Below are 22,866 nucleotides of genomic sequence, written 5' to 3' on the forward strand. Positions count from 1 at the left end.
CTGACTAGTTTTAGCAGCCTGCCACAAACCGAGACATGTTGCTGGCCCCATGGGGAGAGTGCCTTTGTCACTCTGAGGCCAGTAACAAAGCCTGCACTGGGTGGAGATGCTAACACCTCCCCCAGGCAGGAATTGTCACACCTGGCGGTGAGCCTCAAAGGCTCACCTCCTTTGTGCCAACCCAGCAGGACACTCCAGCTAGTGGAGTTGCCCACCCCCTCCGGCCAGGCCCCACTTTTGGCGGCAAGGCCGGAGAAGATAATGAGAAAAACAAGGAGGAGTCACTGGCCAGTCAGGACAGCCCCTAAGGTGTCCTGAGCTGAAGTGACTCTAACTTTTAGAAATCCTCCATCTTGCAGATGGAGGATTCCCCCAATAGGGTTAGGATTGTGACCCCCTCCCCTTGGGAGGAGGCACAAAGAGGGTGTACCCACCCTCAGGGCTAGTAGCCATTGGCTACTAACCCCCCAGACCTAAACACGCCCTTAAATTTAGTATTTAAGGGCTACCCTGAACCCTAGAAAATCAGATTCCTGCAACTACAAGAAGAAGGACTGCCTAGCTGAAAAACCCCTGCAGAGGAAGACCAGAAGACGACAACTGCCTTGGCTCCAGAAACTCACCGGCCTGTCTCCTGCCTTCCAAAGATCCTGCTCCAGCGACGCCTTCCAAAGGGACCAGCGACCTCGACATCCTCTGAGGACTGCCCCTGCTTCGAAAAGACAAGAAACTCCCGAGGACAGCGGACCTGCTCCAAGAAAAGCTGCAACTTTGTTTCCAGCAGCTTTAAAGAACCCTGCAAGCTCCCCGCAAGAAGCGTGAGACTTGCAACACTGCACCCGGCGACCCCGACTCGGCTGGTGGCGATCCAACACCTCAGGAGGGACCCCAGGACTACTCTAAGACTGTGAGTACAAAAACCTGTCCCCCCTGAGCCCCCACAGCGCCGCCTGCAGAGGGAATCCCGAGGCTTCCCCTGACCGCGACTCTTTGAATCCAAAGTCCCGACACCTGGGAGAGACCCTGCACCCGCAGCCCCCAGGACCTGAAGGACCGGACTTTCACTGGAGGAGTGACCCCCAGGATTCCCTCTCCCTTGCCCAAGTGGAGGTTTCCCCGAGGAACCCCCCCCTTGCTTGCCTGCAGCGCTGAAGAGATCCCGAGATCTCTCATAGACTAACATTGCGAACCCGACGCTTGTTTCTACACTGCACCCGGCCGCCCCCGCGCCGCTGAGGGTGAAATTTCTGTGTGGGCTTGTGTCCCCCCCGGTGCCCTACAAAACCCCCCTGGTCTGCCCTCCGAAGACGCGGGTACTTACCTGCAAGCAGACCGGAACCGGGGCACCCCCTTCTCTCCATTCTAGCCTATGTGTTTTGGGCACCACTTTGAACTCTGCACCTGACCGGCCCTGAGCTGCTGGTGTGGTGACTTTGGGGTTGCTCTGAACCCCCAACGGTGGGCTACCTTGGACCAAGAACTAAGCCCTGTAAGTGTCTTACTTACCTGGTTAACCTAACAAATACTTACCTCCCCTAGGAACTGTGAAAATTGCACTAAGTGTCCACTTTTAAAACAGCTATTTGTGAATAACTTGAAAAGTATACATGCAATTTTGATGATTTGAAGTTCCTAAAGTACTTACCTGCAATACCTTTCGAATGAGATATTACATGTAGAATTTGAACCTGTGGTTCTTAAAATAAACTAAGAAAAGATATTTTTCTATATAAAAACCTATTGGCTGGATTTGTCTCTGAGTGTGTGTACCTCATTTATTGTCTAAGTGTATGTACAACAAATGCTTAACACTACTCCTTGGATAAGCCTACTGCTCGACCACACTACCACAAAATAGAGCATTAGTATTATCTCTTTTTGCCACTATCTTACCTCTAAGGGGAACCCTTGGACTCTGTGCATACTATTCCTTACTTTGAAATAGTGCATACAGAGCCAACTTCCTACATTGGTGGATCAGCGGTGGGGTACAAGACTTTGCATTTGCTGGACTACTCAGCCAATACCTGATCACACGACAAATTCCAAAATTGTCATTAGAAATTGATTTTTGCAATTTGAAATTTTTCTAAATTCTTAAAAGTCCTGCTAGGGCCTTGTGTGTTAAGTCCCTGTTTAGCATTGTCTTTTAGAGTTTAAAAGTTTGTTAAAAGTTTGAAATTAGATTCTAGAAACAGTTTTAGATTCTTTAAAAAGTATTCCAACTCTTAGCAGAATAATGTCTGATACAGAGATGCAGGTGGTGGAACTCGACACCACACCTTACCTCCATCTTAAGATGAGGGAGCTAAGGTCTCTCTGTAATATCAAAAAAATAACCATTGGCTCCAGACCTACCAAAATTCAGCTCCAGGAGCTGTTGGCAGAGTTTGAAAAAGCCAACCCCTCTGATGATGACATCACAGAGGAAGAAATTAGTGACTTGGAGGCCAATGTCCCTCCTCCAGTCCTAAATAGGGAGAACAGGACCCCTCAAGTCCTGTCTCCAACTGTGTTAGTCAGAAATAGTGAGTCCCTCACAGGAGGGTCCCACATTTCTGAAATCACTGAGGATGCTCTCAGTGAAGATGACCTCCTGTTAGCCAGGATGGCCAAAAGATTGGCTTTAGAGAGACAGCTCCTAGCCATAGAAAGGGAAAGACAAGAGATGGGCCTAGGACCCATCAATGGTGGCAGCAATATAAATAGGGTCAGAGATTCTCCTGACATGTTAAAAATCCCCAAAGGGATTGTGACAAAATATGAAGATGGTGATGACATCACCAAGTGGTTCACAGCTTTTGAGAGGGCTTGTGTAACCAGAAAAGTGAACAGATCTCACTGGGGTGCTCTCCTTTGGGAAATGTTCACTGGAAAGTGTAGGGATAGACTCCTCACACTCTCTGGAAAAGATGCAGAATCTTATGACCTCATGAAGGGTACCCTGATTGAGGGCTTTGGATTCTCCACTGAGGAGTACAGGATTAGGTTCAGGGGGGCTCAAAAATCCTCGAGCCAGACCTGGGTTGACTTTGTTGACTACTCAGTGAAAACACTAGATGGTTGGATTCAAGGCAGTGGTGTAAGTAATTATGATGGGCTGTACAATTTATTTGTGAAAGAACACCTGTTAAGTAATTGTTTCAATGATAAACTGCACCAGCATCTGGTAGACCTAGGACCAATTTCTCCCCAAGAATTGGGAAAGAAGGCGGACCATTGGGTCAAGACAAGGGTGTCCAAGACTTCAACAGGGGGTGACCAAAAGAAAGGGGTCACAAAGACTCCCCAGGGGAAGGGTGATGAGACAACCAAAACTAAAAATAGTAAAGAGTCTTCTACAGGCCCCCAAAAACCTGCACAGGAGGGTGGTCCCAGAGCCTCTTCACAAAACAATGGGTACAAGGGTAAAAACTTTGATCCCAAAAAGGCCTGGTGTCATAGCTGTAAACAGCATGGACACCAAACTGGAGACAAGGCCTGTCCCAAGAAAGGTTCCACTCCAAACTCCCATCCAGGTAACACTGGTATGGCTAGTCTCCAAGTGGGATCAACAGTGTGCCCAGAGCAAATCAGGGTCCACACTGAAGCTACTCTAGTTTCTGAGGGTGGGGTGGATTTAGCCACACTAGCTGTCTGGCCGCCTAACATGCAAAAATACAGACAGCAACTCTTAATTAATGGGACTAGAATAGAGGGCCTGAGGGATACAGGTGCCAGTGTCACCATGGTGACAGAGAAACTGGTTTCCCCTGGCCAATACCTGACTGGAAAAACTTACACAGTCACCAACGCTGACAATCAGAGAAAAGTACATCCCATGGCAATGGTTACTTTAGAATGGGGAGGGGTCAATGGCCTGAAACAGGTGGTGGTCTCCTCAAATATCCCAGTGGACTGTCTGCTTGGAAATGACCTGGAGTCCTCAGCATGGGCTGAGGTAGAACTAAAAACCCATGCAGCAATGCTGGGTATCCCTGAACTGGTGTGTGTGAAAACCAGAGCACAATGCAAGGCACAGGGTGAACAAGTAGAGCTGGAGTCTGGAAGAATGGCCCAGCCTACCAAGAGGAAAGGAAAGTCAGTTGGGAAACCAACTGCAACACAGCAAAAGAAAGGGAACCTCTCTTCTCAGGAAGAAGTTCTGCCCTCTGAGGGAACTGAGCCTTTGGAGCTTGAACCTTATCAGGTTGAGCTCTTAGGCCCAGGGGGACCCTCAAGGGAGGAGCTGTGTAAGGGACAAGAAACCTGTCCCTCTCTTGAAGGCCTTAGGCAGCAAGCTGCTGAAGAGTCCAAAGGCAAGAAAAATGGAACACATAGGGTCTATTGGGAAGATGGACTCCTGTACACTGAGGCCAGAGACCCCAAACCTGGTGCCACTAGGAGAGTGGTAGTGCCTCAGCTGTTCAGGAAGTTCATCCTAACATTGGCTCATGACATTCCCCTTGCTGGACATTTGGGACAAACCAAGACGTGGGAGAGGTTAGTCAACCACTTCTACTGGCCCAATATGTCCAACATGGTTAAGGAGTTTTGCCTCTCCTGCCCCACCTGTCAAGCCAGTGGTAAGACAGGTGGGCATCCAAAGGCCCCCCTCATTCCACTTCCAGTGGTGGGGGTTCCCTTTGAAAGAGTGGGTGTGGACATCGTTGGTCCACTACAACCTCCCACATCCTCATGAAATATGTATATCCTGGTAGTAGTGGATCATGCTACCAGGTATCCTGAAGCTATTCCCCTTAGGTCGACTACTGCCCCTGCAGTAGCCAAGGCCCTCATTGGTATCTTTACCAGAGTGGGTTTCCCTAAGGAGGTGGTGTCTGACAGAGGTACCAACTTCATGTCAGCATACCTAAAGCACATGTGGAATGAGTGTGGAGTGACTTATAAATTCACTACACCATACCATCCACAAACTAATGGCTTGGTTGAGAGATTCAACAAGACATTAAAAGGCATGATCATGGGGCTCCCAGAAAAACTCAAAAGGAGATGGGATGTCCTCTTGCCATGTCTGCTTTTCGCTTACAGAGAGGTGCCACAGAAGGGAGTAGGATTCTCACCCTTTGAACTTCTGTTTGGTCATCCTGTAAGGGGACCACTTGCCCTTGTTAAAGAAGGCTGGGAGAGACCTCTACATGAGCCTAAACAGGACATAGTGGACTATGTACTTGGCCTTCGCTCTAGAATGGCAGAGTACATGGAAAAGGCAACCAAAAACCTTGAGGCCAGCCAACAGCTCCAGAAGTTTTGGTATGACCAAAAGGCTGCACTGGTGGAGTTCCAACCAGGGCAGAAAGTCTGGGTTCTGGAGCCTGTGGCTCCCAGGGCACTCCAGGACAAATGGAGTGGCCCTTACCCAGTGCTAGAAAGGAAGAGTCAGGTCACCTACCTGGTGGACCTGGGCACAAGCAGGAGCCCCAAGAGGGTGATCCATGTGAACCGCCTTAAGCTCTTCCATGACAGGGCTGATGTGAATATGTTGATGGTAACAGATGAGGATCAGGAGGCAGAGAGTGAACCTCTCCCTGATCTTCTGTCATCAGACCCAAAAGATGGCACAGTAGATGGAGTGATCTACTCAGACACCCTCTCTGGCCAACAGCAAGCTGATTGTAGGAGAGTCCTACAACAGTTTCCTGAACTCTTCTCCTTAACCCCTGGTCAGACACACCTGTGTACCCATGATGTGGACACAGGAGACAGCATGCCTGTCAAAAACAAAATCTTTAGACAGTCTGACCATGTTAAGGAAAGCATCAAGGTGGAAGTCCACAAGATGCTGGAATTGGGAGTAATTGAGCGCTCTGACAGCCCCTGGGCTAGCCCAGTGGTCTTAGTCCCCAAACCTCACACCAAAGATGGAAAGAAAGAGATGAGGTTTTGTGTGGACTACAGAGGGCTCAATTCTGTCACCAAGACAGATGCTCATCCAATTCCAAGAGCTGATGAGCTCATAGATAAATTAGGTGCTGCCAAATTCTTAAGTACCTTTGACTTGACAGCAGGGTACTGGCAAATAAAAATGGCACCTGGAGCAAAAGAGAAAACAGCATTCTCCACACCTGATGGGCATTATCAGTTTACTGTTATGCCCTTTGGTTTAAAGAATGCCCCTGCCACCTTCCAAAGGTTGGTGAATCAAGTCCTTGCTGGCTTGGAGTCCTTTAGCACAGCTTATCTTGATGATATTGCTGTCTTTAGCTCCACCTGGCAGGATCACCTGGTCCACCTGAAGAAGGTTTTGAAGGCTCTGCAATCTGCAGGCCTCTCTATCAAGGCATCCAAATGCCAGATAGGGCAGGGAACTGTGGTTTACTTGGGCCACCTTGTAGGTGGAGGCCAAGTTCAGCCACTCCAACCCAAGATCCAGACTATTCTGGACTGGGTAGCTCCAAAAACCCAGACTCAAGTCAGGGCATTCCTTGGCTTGACTGGGTATTACAGGAGGTTTGTGAAGGGATATGGATCCATTGTGACAGCCCTCACTGAACTCACCTCCAAGAAAATGCCCAAGAAAGTGAACTGGACTGTGGAATGCCAACAGGCCTTTGACACCCTGAAACAAGCAATGTGCTCAGCACCAGTTCTAAAAGCTCCAGATTATTCTAAGCAGTTCATTGTGCAGACTGATGCCTCTGAACATGGGATAGGGGCAGTTTTGTCCCAAACAAATGATGATGGCCTTGACCAGCCTGTTGCTTTCATTAGCAGGAGGTTACTCCCCAGGGAGCAGCGTTGGAGTGCCATTGAGAGGGAGGCCTTTGCTGTGGTTTGGTCCCTGAAGAAGCTGAGACCATACCTCTTTGGGACTCACTTCCTAGTTCAAACTGACCACAGACCTCTCAAATGGCTGATGCAAATGAAAGGTGAAAATCCTAAACTGTTGAGGTGGTCCATCTCCCTACAGGGAATGGACTTTATAGTGGAACACAGACCTGGGACTGCCCATGCCAATGCAGACGGCCTTTCCAGGTTCTTCCACTTAGAAAATGAAGACTCTCTTGGGAAAGGTTAGTCTCATCCTCTTTCGTTTGGGGGGGGGGTTGTGTAAGGAAATGCCTCCTTGGCATGGTTGCCCCCTGACTTTTTGCCTTTGCTGATGCTATGTTTACAATTGAAAGTGTGCTGAGGCCTGCTAACCAGGCCCCAGCACCAGTGTTCTTTCCCTAACCTGTACTTTTGTATCCACAATTGGCAGACCCTGGCATCCAGATAAGTCCCTTGTAACTGGTACTTCTAGTACCAAGGGCCCTGATGCCAAGGAAGGTCTCTGAGGGCTGCAGCATGTCTTATGCCACCCTGGAGACCTCTCACTCAGCACAGACACACTGCTTGCCAGCTTGTGTGTGCTAGTGAGGACAAAACGAGTAAGTCGACATGGCACTCCCCTCAGGGTGCCATGCCAGCCTCTCACTGCCTATGCAGTATAGGTAAGCCACCCCTCTAGCAGGCCTTACAGCCCTAAGGCAGGGTGCACTATACCATAGGTGAGGGTACCAGTGCATGAGCATGGTACCCCTACAGTGTCTAAACAAAACCTTAGACATTGTAAGTGCAGGGTAGCCATAAGAGTATATGGTCTGGGAGTCTGTCAAACACGAACTCCACAGCACCATAATGGCTACACTGAAAACTGGGAAGTTTGGTATCAAACTTCTCAGCACAATAAATGCACACTGATGCCAGTGTACATTTTATTATAAAATACACCCCAGAGGGCACCTTAGAGGTGCCCCCTGAAACTTAACCGACTATCTGTGTAGGCTGACTAGTTTTAGCAGCCTGCCACAAACCGAGACATGTTGCTGGCCCCATGGGGAGAGTGCCTTTGTCACTCTGAGGCCAGTAACAAAGCCTGCACTGGGTGGAGATGCTAACACCTCCCCCAGGCAGGAATTGTCACACCTGGCGGTGAGCCTCAAAGGCTCACCTCCTTTGTGCCAACCCAGCAGGACACTCCAGCTAGTGGAGTTGCCCGCCCCCTCCGGCCAGGCCCCACTTTTGGCGGCAAGGCCGGAGAAGATAATGAGAAAAACAAGGAGGAGTCACTGGCCAGTCAGGACAGCCCCTAAGGTGTCCTGAGCTGAAGTGACTCTAACTTTTAGAAATCCTCCATCTTGCAGATGGAGGATTCCCCCAATAGGGTTAGGATTGTGACCCCCTCCCCTTGGGAGGAGGCACAAAGAGGGTGTACCCACCCTCAGGGCTAGTAGCCATTGGCTACTAACCCCCCAGACCTAAACACGCCCTTAAATTTAGTATTTAAGGGCTACCCTGAACCCTAGAAAATCAGATTCCTGCAACTACAAGAAGAAGGACTGCCTAGCTGAAAAACCCCTGCAGAGGAAGACCAGAAGACGACAACTGCCTTGGCTCCAGAAACTCACCGGCCTGTCTCCTGCCTTCCAAAGATCCTGCTCCAGCGACGCCTTCCAAAGGGACCAGCGACCTCGACATCCTCTGAGGACTGCCCCTGCTTCGAAAAGACAAGAAACTCCCGAGGACAGCGGACCTGCTCCAAGAAAAGCTGCAACTTTGTTTCCAGCAGCTTTAAAGAACCCTGCAAGCTCCCCGCAAGAAGCGTGAGACTTGCAACACTGCACCCGGCGACCCCGACTCGGCTGGTGGCGATCCAACACCTCAGGAGGGACCCCAGGACTACTCTAAGACTGTGAGTACAAAAACCTGTCCCCCCTGAGCCCCCACAGCGCCGCCTGCAGAGGGAATCCCGAGGCTTCCCCTGACCGCGACTCTTTGAATCCAAAGTCCCGACACCTGGGAGAGACCCTGCACCCGCAGCCCCCAGGACCTGAAGGACCGGACTTTCACTGGAGGAGTGACCCCCAGGAGTCCCTCTCCCTTGCCCAAGTGGAGGTTTCCCCGAGGAACCCCCCCCTTGCTTGCCTGCAGCGCTGAAGAGATCCCGAGATCTCTCATAGACTAACATTGCGAACCCGACGCTTGTTTCTACACTGCACCCGGCCGCCCCCGCGCCGCTGAGGGTGAAATTTCTGTGTGGGCTTGTGTCCCCCCCGGTGCCCTACAAAACCCCCCTGGTCTGCCCTCCGAAGACGCGGGTACTTACCTGCAAGCAGACCGGAACCGGGGCACCCCCTTCTCTCCATTCTAGCCTATGTGTTTTGGGCACCACTTTGAACTCTGCACCTGACCGGCCCTGAGCTGCTGGTGTGGTGACTTTGGGGTTGCTCTGAACCCCCAACGGTGGGCTACCTTGGACCAAGAACTAAGCCCTGTAAGTGTCTTACTTACCTGGTTAACCTAACAAATACTTACCTCCCCTAGGAACTGTGAAAATTGCACTAAGTGTCCACTTTTAAAACAGCTATTTGTGAATAACTTGAAAAGTATACATGCAATTTTGATGATTTGAAGTTCCTAAAGTACTTACCTGCAATACCTTTCGAATGAGATATTACATGTAGAATTTGAACCTGTGGTTCTTAAAATAAACTAAGAAAAGATATTTTTCTATATAAAAACCTATTGGCTGGATTTGTCTCTGAGTGTGTGTACCTCATTTATTGTCTAAGTGTATGTACAACAAATGCTTAACACTACTCCTTGGATAAGCCTACTGCTCGACCACACTACCACAAAATAGAGCATTAGTATTATCTCTTTTTGCCACTATCTTACCTCTAAGGGGAACCCTTGGACTCTGTGCATACTATTCCTTACTTTGAAATAGTGCATACAGAGCCAACTTCCTACATTGGTGGATCAGCGGTGGGGTACAAGACTTTGCATTTGCTGGACTACTCAGCCAATACCTGATCACACGACAAATTCCAAAATTGTCATTAGAAATTGATTTTTGCAATTTGAAATTTTTCTAAATTCTTAAAAGTCCTGCTAGGGCCTTGTGTGTTAAGTCCCTGTTTAGCATTGTCTTTTAGAGTTTAAAAGTTTGTTAAAAGTTTGAAATTAGATTCTAGAAACAGTTTTAGATTCTTTAAAAAGTATTCCAACTCTTAGCAGAATAATGTCTGATACAGAGATGCAGGTGGTGGAACTCGACACCACACCTTACCTCCATCTTAAGATGAGGGAGCTAAGGTCTCTCTGTAATATCAAAAAAATAACCATTGGCTCCAGACCTACCAAAATTCAGCTCCAGGAGCTGTTGGCAGAGTTTGAAAAAGCCAACCCCTCTGATGATGACATCACAGAGGAAGAAATTAGTGACTTGGAGGCCAATGTCCCTCCTCCAGTCCTAAATAGGGAGAACAGGACCCCTCAAGTCCTGTCTCCAACTGTGTTAGTCAGAAATAGTGAGTCCCTCACAGGAGGGTCCCACATTTCTGAAATCACTGAGGATGCTCTCAGTGAAGATGACCTCCTGTTAGCCAGGATGGCCAAAAGATTGGCTTTAGAGAGACAGCTCCTAGCCATAGAAAGGGAAAGACAAGAGATGGGCCTAGGACCCATCAATGGTGGCAGCAATATAAATAGGGTCAGAGATTCTCCTGACATGTTAAAAATCCCCAAAGGGATTGTGACAAAATATGAAGATGGTGATGACATCACCAAGTGGTTCACAGCTTTTGAGAGGGCTTGTGTAACCAGAAAAGTGAACAGATCTCACTGGGGTGCTCTCCTTTGGGAAATGTTCACTGGAAAGTGTAGGGATAGACTCCTCACACTCTCTGGAAAAGATGCAGAATCTTATGACCTCATGAAGGGTACCCTGATTGAGGGCTTTGGATTCTCCACTGAGGAGTACAGGATTAGGTTCAGGGGGGCTCAAAAATCCTCGAGCCAGACCTGGGTTGACTTTGTTGACTACTCAGTGAAAACACTAGATGGTTGGATTCAAGGCAGTGGTGTAAGTAATTATGATGGGCTGTACAATTTATTTGTGAAAGAACACCTGTTAAGTAATTGTTTCAATGATAAACTGCACCAGCATCTGGTAGACCTAGGACCAATTTCTCCCCAAGAATTGGGAAAGAAGGCGGACCATTGGGTCAAGACAAGGGTGTCCAAGACTTCAACAGGGGGTGACCAAAAGAAAGGGGTCACAAAGACTCCCCAGGGGAAGGGTGATGAGACAACCAAAACTAAAAATAGTAAAGAGTCTTCTACAGGCCCCCAAAAACCTGCACAGGAGGGTGGGCCCAGAGCCTCTTCACAAAACAATGGGTACAAGGGTAAAAACTTTGATCCCAAAAAGGCCTGGTGTCATAGCTGTAAACAGCATGGACACCAAACTGGAGACAAGGCCTGTCCCAAGAAAGGTTCCACTCCAAACTCCCATCCAGGTAACACTGGTATGGCTAGTCTCCAAGTGGGATCAACAGTGTGCCCAGAGCAAATCAGGGTCCACACTGAAGCTACTCTAGTTTCTGAGGGTGGGGTGGATTTAGCCACACTAGCTGTCTGGCCGCCTAACATGCAAAAATACAGACAGCAACTCTTAATTAATGGGACTAGAATAGAGGGCCTGAGGGATACAGGTGCCAGTGTCACCATGGTGACAGAGAAACTGGTTTCCCCTGGCCAATACCTGACTGGAAAAACTTACACAGTCACCAACGCTGACAATCAGAGAAAAGTACATCCCATGGCAATGGTTACTTTAGAATGGGGAGGGGTCAATGGCCTGAAACAGGTGGTGGTCTCCTCAAATATCCCAGTGGACTGTCTGCTTGGAAATGACCTGGAGTCCTCAGCATGGGCTGAGGTAGAACTAAAAACCCATGCAGCAATGCTGGGTATCCCTGAACTGGTGTGTGTGAAAACCAGAGCACAATGCAAGGCACAGGGTGAACAAGTAGAGCTGGAGTCTGGAAGAATGGCCCAGCCTACCAAGAGGAAAGGAAAGTCAGTTGGGAAACCAACTGCAACACAGCAAAAGAAAGGGAACCTCTCTTCTCAGGAAGAAGTTCTGCCCTCTGAGGGAACTGAGCCTTTGGAGCTTGAACCTTATCAGGTTGAGCTCTTAGGCCCAGGGGGACCCTCAAGGGAGGAGCTGTGTAAGGGACAAGAAACCTGTCCCTCTCTTGAAGGCCTTAGGCAGCAAGCTGCTGAAGAGTCCAAAGGCAAGAAAAATGGAACACATAGGGTCTATTGGGAAGATGGACTCCTGTACACTGAGGCCAGAGACCCCAAACCTGGTGCCACTAGGAGAGTGGTAGTGCCTCAGCTGTTCAGGAAGTTCATCCTAACATTGGCTCATGACATTCCCCTTGCTGGACATTTGGGACAAACCAAGACGTGGGAGAGGTTAGTCAACCACTTCTACTGGCCCAATATGTCCAACATGGTTAAGGAGTTTTGCCTCTCCTGCCCCACCTGTCAAGCCAGTGGTAAGACAGGTGGGCATCCAAAGGCCCCCCTCATTCCACTTCCAGTGGTGGGGGTTCCCTTTGAAAGAGTGGGTGTGGACATAGTTGGTCCACTAGAACCTCCCACAGCCTCAGGAAATATGTATATCCTGGTAGTAGTGGATCATGCTACCAGGTATCCTGAAGCTATTCCCCTTAGGTCGACTACTGCCCCTGCAGTAGCCAAGGCCCTCATTGGTATCTTTACCAGAGTGGGTTTCCCTAAGGAGGTGGTGTCTGACAGAGGTACCAACTTCATGTCAGCATACCTAAAGCACATGTGGAATGAGTGTGGAGTGACTTATAAATTCACTACACCATACCATCCACAAACTAATGGCTTGGTTGAGAGATTCAACAAGACATTAAAAGGCATGATCATGGGGCTCCCAGAAAAACTCAAAAGGAGATGGGATGTCCTCTTGCCATGTCTGCTTTTCGCTTACAGAGAGGTGCCACAGAAGGGAGTAGGATTCTCACCCTTTGAACTTCTGTTTGGTCATCCTGTAAGGGGACCACTTGCCCTTGTTAAAGAAGGCTGGGAGAGACCTCTCCATGAGCCTAAACAGGACATAGTGGACTATGTACTTGGCCTTCGCTCTAGAATGGCAGAGTACATGGAAAAGGCAACCAAAAACCTTGAGGCCAGCCAACAGCTCCAGAAGTTTTGGTATGACCAAAAGGCTGCACTGGTGGAGTTCCAACCAGGGCAGAAAGTCTGGGTTCTGGAGCCTGTGGCTCCCAGGGCACTCCAGGACAAATGGAGTGGCCCTTACCCAGTGCTAGAAAGGAAGAGTCAGGTCACCTACCTGGTGGACCTGGGCACAAGCAGGAGCCCCAAGAGGGTGATCCATGTGAACCGCCTTAAGCTCTTCCATGACAGGGCTGATGTGAATATGTTGATGGTAACAGATGAGGATCAGGAGGCAGAGAGTGAACCTCTCCCTGATCTTCTGTCATCAGACCCAAAAGATGGCACAGTAGATGGAGTGATCTACTCAGACACCCTCTCTGGCCAACAGCAAGCTGATTGTAGGAGAGTCCTACAACAGTTTCCTGAACTCTTCTCCTTAACCCCTGGTCAGACACACCTGTGTACCCATGATGTGGACACAGGAGACAGCATGCCTGTCAAAAACAAAATCTTTAGACAGTCTGACCATGTTAAGGAAAGCATCAAGGTGGAAGTCCACAAGATGCTGGAATTGGGAGTAATTGAGCGCTCTGACAGCCCCTGGGCTAGCCCAGTGGTCTTAGTCCCCAAACCTCACACCAAAGATGGAAAGAAAGAGATGAGGTTTTGTGTGGACTACAGAGGGCTCAATTCTGTCACCAAGACAGATGCTCATCCAATTCCAAGAGCTGATGAGCTCATAGATAAATTAGGTGCTGCCAAATTCTTAAGTACCTTTGACTTGACAGCAGGGTACTGGCAAATAAAAATGGCACCTGGAGCAAAAGAGAAAACAGCATTCTCCACACCTGATGGGCATTATCAGTTTACTGTTATGCCCTTTGGTTTAAAGAATGCCCCTGCCACCTTCCAAAGGTTGGTGAATCAAGTCCTTGCTGGCTTGGAGTCCTTTAGCACAGCTTATCTTGATGATATTGCTGTCTTTAGCTCCACCTGGCAGGATCACCTGGTCCACCTGAAGAAGGTTTTGAAGGCTCTGCAATCTGCAGGCCTCTCTATCAAGGCATCCAAATGCCAGATAGGGCAGGGAACTGTGGTTTACTTGGGCCACCTTGTAGGTGGAGGCCAAGTTCAGCCACTCCAACCCAAGATCCAGACTATTCTGGACTGGGTAGCTCCAAAAACCCAGACTCAAGTCAGGGCATTCCTTGGCTTGACTGGGTATTACAGGAGGTTTGTGAAGGGATATGGATCCATTGTGACAGCCCTCACTGAACTCACCTCCAAGAAAATGCCCAAGAAAGTGAACTGGACTGTGGAATGCCAACAGGCCTTTGACACCCTGAAACAAGCAATGTGCTCAGCACCAGTTCTAAAAGCTCCAGATTATTCTAAGCAGTTCATTGTGCAGACTGATGCCTCTGAACATGGGATAGGGGCAGTTTTGTCCCAAACAAATGATGATGGCCTTGACCAGCCTGTTGCTTTCATTAGCAGGAGGTTACTCCCCAGGGAGCAGCGTTGGAGTGCCATTGAGAGGGAGGCCTTTGCTGTGGTTTGGTCCCTGAAGAAGCTGAGACCATACCTCTTTGGGACTCACTTCCTAGTTCAAACTGACCACAGACCTCTCAAATGGCTGATGCAAATGAAAGGTGAAAATCCTAAACTGTTGAGGTGGTCCATCTCCCTACAGGGAATGGACTTTATAGTGGAACACAGACCTGGGACTGCCCATGCCAATGCAGACGGCCTTTCCAGGTTCTTCCACTTAGAAAATGAAGACTCTCTTGGGAAAGGTTAGTCTCATCCTCTTTCGTTTGGGGGGGGGGTTGTGTAAGGAAATGCCTCCTTGGCATGGTTGCCCCCTGACTTTTTGCCTTTGCTGATGCTATGTTTACAATTGAAAGTGTGCTGAGGCCTGCTAACCAGGCCCCAGCACCAGTGTTCTTTCCCTAACCTGTACTTTTGTATCCACAATTGGCAGACCCTGGCATCCAGATAAGTCCCTTGTAACTGGTACTTCTAGTACCAAGGGCCCTGATGCCAAGGAAGGTCTCTGAGGGCTGCAGCATGTCTTATGCCACCCTGGAGACCTCTCACTCAGCACAGACACACTGCTTGCCAGCTTGTGTGTGCTAGTGAGGACAAAACGAGTAAGTCGACATGGCACTCCCCTCAGGGTGCCATGCCAGCCTCTCACTGCCTATGCAGTATAGGTAAGCCACCCCTCTAGCAGGCCTTACAGCCCTAAGGCAGGGTGCACTATACCATAGGTGAGGGTACCAGTGCATGAGCATGGTACCCCTACAGTGTCTAAACAAAACCTTAGACATTGTAAGTGCAGGGTAGCCATAAGAGTATATGGTCTGGGAGTCTGTCAAACACGAACTCCACAGCACCATAATGGCTACACTGAAAACTGGGAAGTTTGGTATCAAACTTCTCAGCACAATAAATGCACACTGATGCCAGTGTACATTTTATTATAAAATACACCCCAGAGGGCACCTTAGAGGTGCCCCCTGAAACTTAACCGACTATCTGTGTAGGCTGACTAGTTTTAGCAGCCTGCCACAAACCGAGACATGTTGCTGGCCCCATGGGGAGAGTGCCTTTGTCACTCTGAGGCCAGTAACAAAGCCTGCACTGGGTGGAGATGCTAACACCTCCCCCAGGCAGGAATTGTCACACCTGGCGGTGAGCCTCAAAGGCTCACCTCCTTTGTGCCAACCCAGCAGGACACTCCAGCTAGTGGAGTTGCCCGCCCCCTCCGGCCAGGCCCCACTTTTGGCGGCAAGGCCGGAGAAGATAATGAGAAAAACAAGGAGGAGTCACTGGCCAGTCAGGACAGCCCCTAAGGTGTCCTGAGCTGAAGTGACTCTAACTTTTAGAAATCCTCCATCTTGCAGATGGAGGATTCCCCCAATAGGGTTAGGATTGTGACCCCCTCCCCTTGGGAGGAGGCACAAAGAGGGTGTACCCACCCTCAGGGCTAGTAGCCATTGGCTACTAACCCCCCAGACCTAAACACGCCCTTAAATTTAGTATTTAAGGGCTACCCTGAACCCTAGAAAATCAGATTCCTGCAACTACAAGAAGAAGGACTGCCTAGCTGAAAAACCCCTGCAGAGGAAGACCAGAAGACGACAACTGCCTTGGCTCCAGAAACTCACCGGCCTGTCTCCTGCCTTCCAAAGATCCTGCTCCAGCGACGCCTTCCAAAGGGACCAGCGACCTCGACATCCTCTGAGGACTGCCCCTGCTTCGAAAAGACAAGAAACTCCCGAGGACAGCGGACCTGCTCCAAGAAAAGCTGCAACTTTGTTTCCAGCAGCTTTAAAGAACCCTGCAAGCTCCCCGCAAGAAGCGTGAGACTTGCAACACTGCACCCGGCGACCCCGACTCGGCTGGTGGCGATCCAACACCTCAGGAGGGACCCCAGGACTACTCTAAGACTGTGAGTACAAAAACCTGTCCCCCCTGAGCCCCCACAGCGCCGCCTGCAGAGGGAATCCCGAGGCTTCCCCTGACCGCGACTCTTTGAATCCAAAGTCCCGACACCTGGGAGAGACCCTGCACCCGCAGCCCCCAGGACCTGAAGGACCGGACTTTCACTGGAGGAGTGACCCCCAGGAGTCCCTCTCCCTTGCCCAAGTGGAGGTTTCCCCGAGGAACCCCCCCCTTGCTTGCCTGCAGCGCTGAAGAGATCCCGAGATCTCTCATAGACTAACATTGCGAACCCGACGCTTGTTTCTACACTGCACCCGGCCGCCCCCGCGCCGCTGAGGGTGAAATTTCTGTGTGGGCTTGTGTCCCCCCCGGTGCCCTACAAAACCCCCCTGGTCTGCCCTCCGAAGACGCGGGTACTTACCTGCAAGCAGACCGGAACCGGGGCACCCCCTTCTCTCCATTCTAGCCTATGTGTTTTGGGCACCACTTTGAACTCTGCACCTGACCGGCCCTGAGCTGCTGGTGTGGTGACTTTGGGGTTGCTCTGAACCCCCAACGGTGGGCTACCTTGGACCAAGAACTAAGCCCTGTAAGTGTCTTACTTACCTGGTTAACCTAACAAATACTTACCTCCCCTAGGAACTGTGAAAATTGCACTGTGTCCACTTTTAAAACAGCTATTTGTGAATAACTTGAAAAGTATACATGCAATTTTGATGATTTGAAGTTCCTAAAGTACTTACCTGCAATACCTTTCGAATGAGATATTACATGTAGAATTTGAACCTGTGGTTCTTAAAATAAACTAAGAAAAGATATTTTTCTATATAAAAACCTATTGGCTGGATTTGTCTCTGAGTGTGTGTACCTCATTTATTGTCTAAGTGTATGTACAACAAATGCTTAACACTACTCCTTGGATAAGCCTACTGCTCGACCACACTACCACAAAATAGAGCATTAGTATTATCTCTTTTTGCCACTATCTTACCTCTAAGGGGAACCCTTGGACTCTGTGCATACTATTCCTTACTTTGAAATAGTGCATACAGAGCCAACTTCCTACACACGCTCACTGGCTGGGCCAGGGGGTTGTTTAGGGAAATGAGCCGCCATCTCCTGCTCAACTACAGCAAACTGGTTCTGGGACCAGCACCCCCACCCACTGGGCTGGTACCAAACTGGCTGCAGAGGGCCTGGGTAATACAAGGCTTTTCTTCCTCTGATCTCCACTGACAATTAACTACGAATGGGCAGGACTCACCCTAGCCCCGTTCAGGCAATTTTCGTTCCTGAACCCTCCTCAGCTGCCCTTTCAGTTGCCCTTCTTGTCACATACCTCACACCCATGTCTTCCTGGCAAAAGTTTTAAACCATTGCCTTACTCTGGGAACATTTTTCACACCTTATTAAAAGAAAGCATCTGCAGGGCCATCTGCCAGCAGGCAGTGATAATTAGCTTACCGGAGGCCAAACCTAGAAATAGCAGAGTTATGATCTTATTCTGTACTTTGGTTTTCCTCATAGGAAAACTACAGCACTTCACAGTGAAAATAGATTTTAGGGGCTAGTCACATACTCACTGGAGGTATATGCCAACATTAAATTCTTGCATATACCACTTTTAAATACTAAGCAACACACCGTGTGGGCTACAAGGCCTACTTTTGGGTGACTTATTTTGTTTAAAAGTAGGGTTCTTTCCCGTTGAAAGGTTTATTTTGGAAGTTTAAACAGCTGAAGCAGTCAAGTTGCACGAGTAGATCTGAAATCATGTTTTCTTTGTCATTCTAGTGGGTGGCACAATACGTGCTGCAGTTTACAGGTGACATTTAACTTACCTTGCTCCTGGTGTATTTTCATGCACCATATCCTTTGGCCTTACTGTAATATTAAATATCTAAATTGGAAATTATTCAATCTTACCATGTTTTAGAAGTCAGGACACGTACACTGGGGCCTGGACAGCAGTGGCCCAGTGTCTAAATATAGTTAACAGCAATACCAGTCAGAAAAAACTATTGGTTGCCAGGTAAAAAGAGGCACTTTCTTATATCTTAATGTATCTCTCCTACTTCTTTACATCTATGTTACAATGAGACAATGCGCATCTCTCTTCTTCTCTCCCTAACTCTCTCGCCTTCTGTCTCGCTTCTTGAACTGTGCACTAGCAGTAAGTGCTTTAGGAACCAACCACAAAGCCATTTGCACAAGTAAGTATGACTGACAAGTACAAATAGTTGGATTTCTGATGGCATGAATTAAGGTGATCTTGCAGTCCCCTTTTCCTTTTATGTACGACTTTCATTTGTGAGCCACATCCCCAGCGTTAAATGGCATGATGACTTAAGCCCGAATGCATGGGGAGCACAGTGAGGTAAGCGGTGGTTTCATTACTTCCTCGGTGTTATGTGAACTGCATTTAAGATGGAAACATCACATCGTATCTGTATAAATGTAACCACAAGTTGCACAACGTTGCCTGGGCCTGCAAGTACAGTAATTAAACTGCACCCACACGCTTCCGTAACATGTATTTCCACTCACTAAAGGCCCTAGAACACTACAGTGTCCTTCGTAATGTTGGCGGTTACAATACATAAGAAATGACATCATGGCTGCCAAAAACAGAATTACGATCCATTGATGTGTTGTTTTTTTACCTATTCTCCAGAGAGAGCAGTTTGATGCAGGCTGTGTGACCGCAGTACATAGCATAGGTAAGCGGAGTGTTTTCATTGATGTCTCGCGGGCTGCTATCTACTCCCAGCTGCATGAGGGTCTGTACACAGTCAGCTCTGCCTGCGGCTGCAGCCCAGTGCATCGGGGTTCTAGAAAAAAACAGACACAGACTCAATAAAATGGGTCCTCTCGTGCAATACCACAGTAAACAGACATGACATTTTCATAAAACGCTGTGAATGCCAGTTACGGTGCAACAATATTTATGAAGCCATAAAATCGAAATTTGCTACATTCTACATTATACCGATGACGCTTGACGTTTTCTTTGCTGTAGTTCTAAACAAGGACTGACAAAGCAAGAAGGCTTGAAGTTTGTATGGTGTGCCGATCGGGGCTAGCTCGTCTTACAAAGTCAAACCTATTTATTAACGCACAGACAAAAGCATCTTAAAAATGGACGCTATATGAAACGTACACTGGCAAAGACAATAGGTTTGAGTTTATTGTGCTAATGCATGCAGTTTTAGCACCTTTCAGCAAGATACACAGAGCCAGCAGGAGAGTGTTTAGTAGAGGAGGAAGAAAACACTGAACCAGTCAATAGTTTTAGATGAGGTGAATATTCAGGTGCGGTGTGCCAAGATCTCACTGACAATGTATCAAGCCAATGATTGAAGAGGCTGGTAGAAGACAGCCAATAACTAAAAGGGGCAGTGCCAAAACCCACTTTATCTATATTGCAAGCAATAGGTGCGTTTGCCAGTTCTGCTGTCAAAACCCAGAACTATGAAAGGTTGCTTTATTTTCTGTTGCATCCACTTTTTATATGTTTTTGTAAGCACTCAGTTCAGGGCTGCTAGGCTGCTTGCCTACTGATTATAAACATAGCAACCATCCTGAAATGGTAAAACAACACAAGTATGTAGAATACTGTTTCAAGATAGCCACCATATGTTTGCATTAGTCCTAGGGAACAATAATTGATACAAAAAATCTGAAAAATTAATGCTGTTTTTCCTGGACTCTATCTTTCTTTCTGTTTTGAGACCCTGCTAAGGGGACATCTGACATCTTCCATGCAATATCTCCCTAGAGGGTCGCCCCCTGGCTACTGGTAACAGTCGTCTATTTCTTGGGCAATCAAAAAAGGTGAAATAAAGGAGACCATTACCTCTAGCCCTTGACACCTGAAAAGCATTGCAGAGATAGGCAACTGAGTTGATGGTACGGTAAAAAAATGTACTTACCTTTGGCAATGATTTTTCTGATGGATAGGGTATCTAACTACATATTAAACCTTCTCCATGTGACAGACTGGATCCAGAAAACTTGGCAATAGCTCTCCTGCTGTGACAGGTTTGGGACATGGCTCTATGTTGACTCTGACACAGAGCCACAGATGGTGCCAACTAGTGCTCTGTCACCAGTTCTCATTTTTCGACCACCCCATGCCATTAGAGGCAGAGAGGTGCTTCCCAAATTTAGAGGAATGCAAAGTAGAAAACCAGCTCAGTGTTTTGTCAGCACAGTAAACACTCCTCAGAGTTGGGAGGCAGGGGGATTAGTGAGGAATCTACAGGAATAGCATTCACCAGAAAGATCATTGCAAGAGGTTACTAAATTTCTCTTCTGATAAATACTTATACCAGCAGATTCCTTTCTTCATTAATTGATACCCAAGAAGTAATCCAGAGAAGTGGGTCTGTGGAGAGAAATAGGCAAAGGGTTGAATCTACATCTGGCTAAATCACTAACAGAAAATGAGTGCATCTTGAGATACAACAAGACTCATGACAGATTGTCTGCATCCCAACAGCATCACCAAAACAAGGCAGAAGGCTTACCAGAGGGATGCACTCCTTCACACTCTTGGGCACTAACTAATAACCGCAACAGTAAAAGGCATATGAGAAAAACTAAAACACCTAGAAATTAATGCTCAAACCACCAACTGATCTGAAAGATACATTTCACACAATGCCAAGATACAAGGGAAGAAAAGAAAATTCACTCAAGGGGAATGCAAATGGGTAATTTTGCAGACCAATTACCTGAACCAGAACTATTATCCATCCTAGTACAAATAACAAAGTACCACCAGTTGAAGTAAGGGTCACAAAGGGAAATCGATGCAGAAACTAGAAAAGTAAGCAATGTGTTAGAAACTGAACTATCCAGCAGAGACCAGGGGTACAAGGGAGATCACTCCCTTAGCCTGCACAAACCAACCAACCACTGAGAACAGGACCAAGATAACTACTCCACCGTGGTCCACCCACGGCAAAGGAAAAATCACTAAAGAAAAAATCATGGTATCAGCAAAGAAAGAGGGGAAAACATCCATTACCTTAGAAAATGATAACAGATACCAAGCAAGCACAAGGTAATAAAACTTTGGCAGAGTGTGACAACAAAGGACAGTGAAGGAAGGCCAGCCATGGAAGTGAAAATAGAAAACAATGGTATCCGATCTGAAACTATCCACTTGTTCGCTGAAGTGCCCAAAAGGACAAATGTAGCCTGAATTCAGCTCCTGTTCCAGAGAGAAGGGCAATTTCATACAGGAGTGAAGACGCAAATAAAGAAGAAGAGGAACCAGTTACAGTGAGCACCTGTAGGAAAGTGCCACTGTTGGTATGGTTACCCCCCACTTTTTGCCTAGTGTTGATGCCAACTTTGATTGAAAGTTTGCTGGATCCTGCTAACCAGGCCCCAGCACCAGTGTTCTTTCCCCAAATCCGTACCTTTGTTTCCACACTTGGCACAACCCTGACATACAGTTAAGTCCCTTGTAAAAGCTACCCATGGTACCAAGGGCCCTGTGGCCAGGGAAGTTCACCAAAGGCTGCAGCATGTATTATGCCACGTTAGGGGACCCCTCACCCAGCACATGTACACTGTCTCAGGGTGCTATGCCCACAAACCACAGCCTGTGGCATAGGTAAGACACCCCTCTAGCAGGCCTTACAGCGCTAAGGGAGGGTACACTATACCACAGGTGAGGGCATAGCTGCATGAGCAGCGTATTACAGGGCTCCAGGGTACTCCAGCTAGTGGAGTTGCATTCCCCCAGACAAAGCCTCACTTTTGGCGGGAAGTCCGGCATGGAAAATTAGGGAAAACAGGAAGGAGTCACCACCCCAGCCAGGATCACCCCTAAGATGTCCAAAACTGGGGTGACCCCCTCCCTGCAGAATCCTCCATCTTGGTTTGGAGGACACGGACCAATAGGATTAGGTTTGTGCCCCCCTTCCCCAAGGGAGTGGGCAACAAGTGGGTGTAGGCACCCTCAGAGACAGTAGCCACTGGCTAGGATTTAAGGGCCTCCCTGAACCCAGCTCACCAGATTCCTGGCGACCTGACACTGCTTAGCTGAAACCCCCAGCAGAGAAGAAGGAAGATGACAACTGATTTGGCCCCAGCTCTACCGGCCTGTCTCCTGCTTCAAAGAACCTGCAAAAGAAAAGCAACGCATCCAGCGGGAGCAGCAACCTCTGCCAAGTTCCAGAGGACTGCCCTGCACTCAAAAGGACCAAGAACTCCCGGCCCAGTCGAAGAAGAAACCAACGACTAAGGATTCCCACCTCACTCTGAATGTGTGAGTCCTAACCACTCTGCACCACTCTGCACCCGACGCCCACGGCCTGTGACCAGATGGCCCAAACAGCTAGAGAGGATCCCCAGGTGGTTCTGAGCAAGTGCCCACCTTGGGTTGGTCTCTCCAGCCCTCCACGACAACACCTGCAG

General features: G+C 48.4%; 1 protein-coding gene across 1 annotated transcript in view; it reads right to left on the minus strand.

Moving 5' to 3' along the window:
• Window positions 1-22,866, minus strand: part of ANKRD55 (ankyrin repeat domain 55) — an 872,819-nt gene that overhangs the window by 304,061 nt on the left and 545,892 nt on the right. Inside the window, exon 8 of the mRNA XM_069222305.1 lies at window positions 19,098-19,265. Within this exon, the coding sequence (XP_069078406.1) occupies window positions 19,098-19,265 (168 nt within the window). The remainder of the gene's footprint in view (window positions 1-19,097; window positions 19,266-22,866) is intronic.

This window comes from Pleurodeles waltl, chromosome 1_1, assembly GCF_031143425.1.
Source record: "Pleurodeles waltl isolate 20211129_DDA chromosome 1_1, aPleWal1.hap1.20221129, whole genome shotgun sequence".
Taxonomy (NCBI): domain Eukaryota; kingdom Metazoa; phylum Chordata; class Amphibia; order Caudata; family Salamandridae; genus Pleurodeles; species Pleurodeles waltl.